We start from the raw sequence: 547 nt of genomic DNA on the forward strand, positions 1-547 counted from the left end.
CCCCCCCCCCAGCATCCCCCAATCACCAGGCCGAGGTACCCCTCGATCGATTGGTCCGCGGGCCCAATCGCCAAGACGCCCCCTGCCTGGCACACATCCCGACGGATCACACCCGCCACCCTCGCCAGGCCAGGAAGGCCGCAGACAGCACCGACCAAGGGGGAGGGAGGGGGCGGGGCGGCAGGACAGATCATTAATTCGCCGGATGCCGACGCATCAAGCTGTCAGGCCGCCCGCCGGGGCAGATCCACTGACCCGGGAAACATGTGCCCGGGTGCCAATGCACCGGACCCAGCCTCCTCCCGACTCTCTGGCCGCGCCCTTGTCAGGCCCGTGCAGGCCTCCCTCCCTGGGCCTCTTTTCGCCCCTCTCCCCGGGCTAGTGCTTTGGGCTCCAGCCGGGGCTTCTTCTGGCTCCGTGCTCAGGCAAATCGCCCCAGGTGATCCTCCCCCCCATCCCCTGCCTCTCTCCTCCCTCCTGCCGCCACCTTTTCCCATCGCCCTTCTCCCTCTGCACCGGCCACCCTCCGCCCCCTTGCCTGCTGCCC

The 547-nt window shown here is 69.5% G+C and overlaps 1 protein-coding gene across 1 annotated transcript in view; it reads left to right on the forward strand.

Moving 5' to 3' along the window:
* Positions 1–264: 264 nt before the first annotated feature.
* Positions 265–547, forward strand: part of H696_03975 (hypothetical protein) — a gene marked incomplete at both ends in the record, with an annotated part of 2304 nt that continues 2021 nt past the window's right edge. The window contains one exon of the mRNA XM_009497844.1: positions 265–324. Coding sequence (XP_009496119.1) covers positions 265–324 — 60 coding nt within the window. The remainder of the gene's footprint in view (positions 325–547) is intronic.

The sequence above is a fragment of the Fonticula alba genome, assembly GCF_000388065.1.
Source record: "Fonticula alba strain ATCC 38817 unplaced genomic scaffold supercont2.6, whole genome shotgun sequence".
NCBI classification, from domain to species: domain Eukaryota; order Rotosphaerida; family Fonticulaceae; genus Fonticula; species Fonticula alba.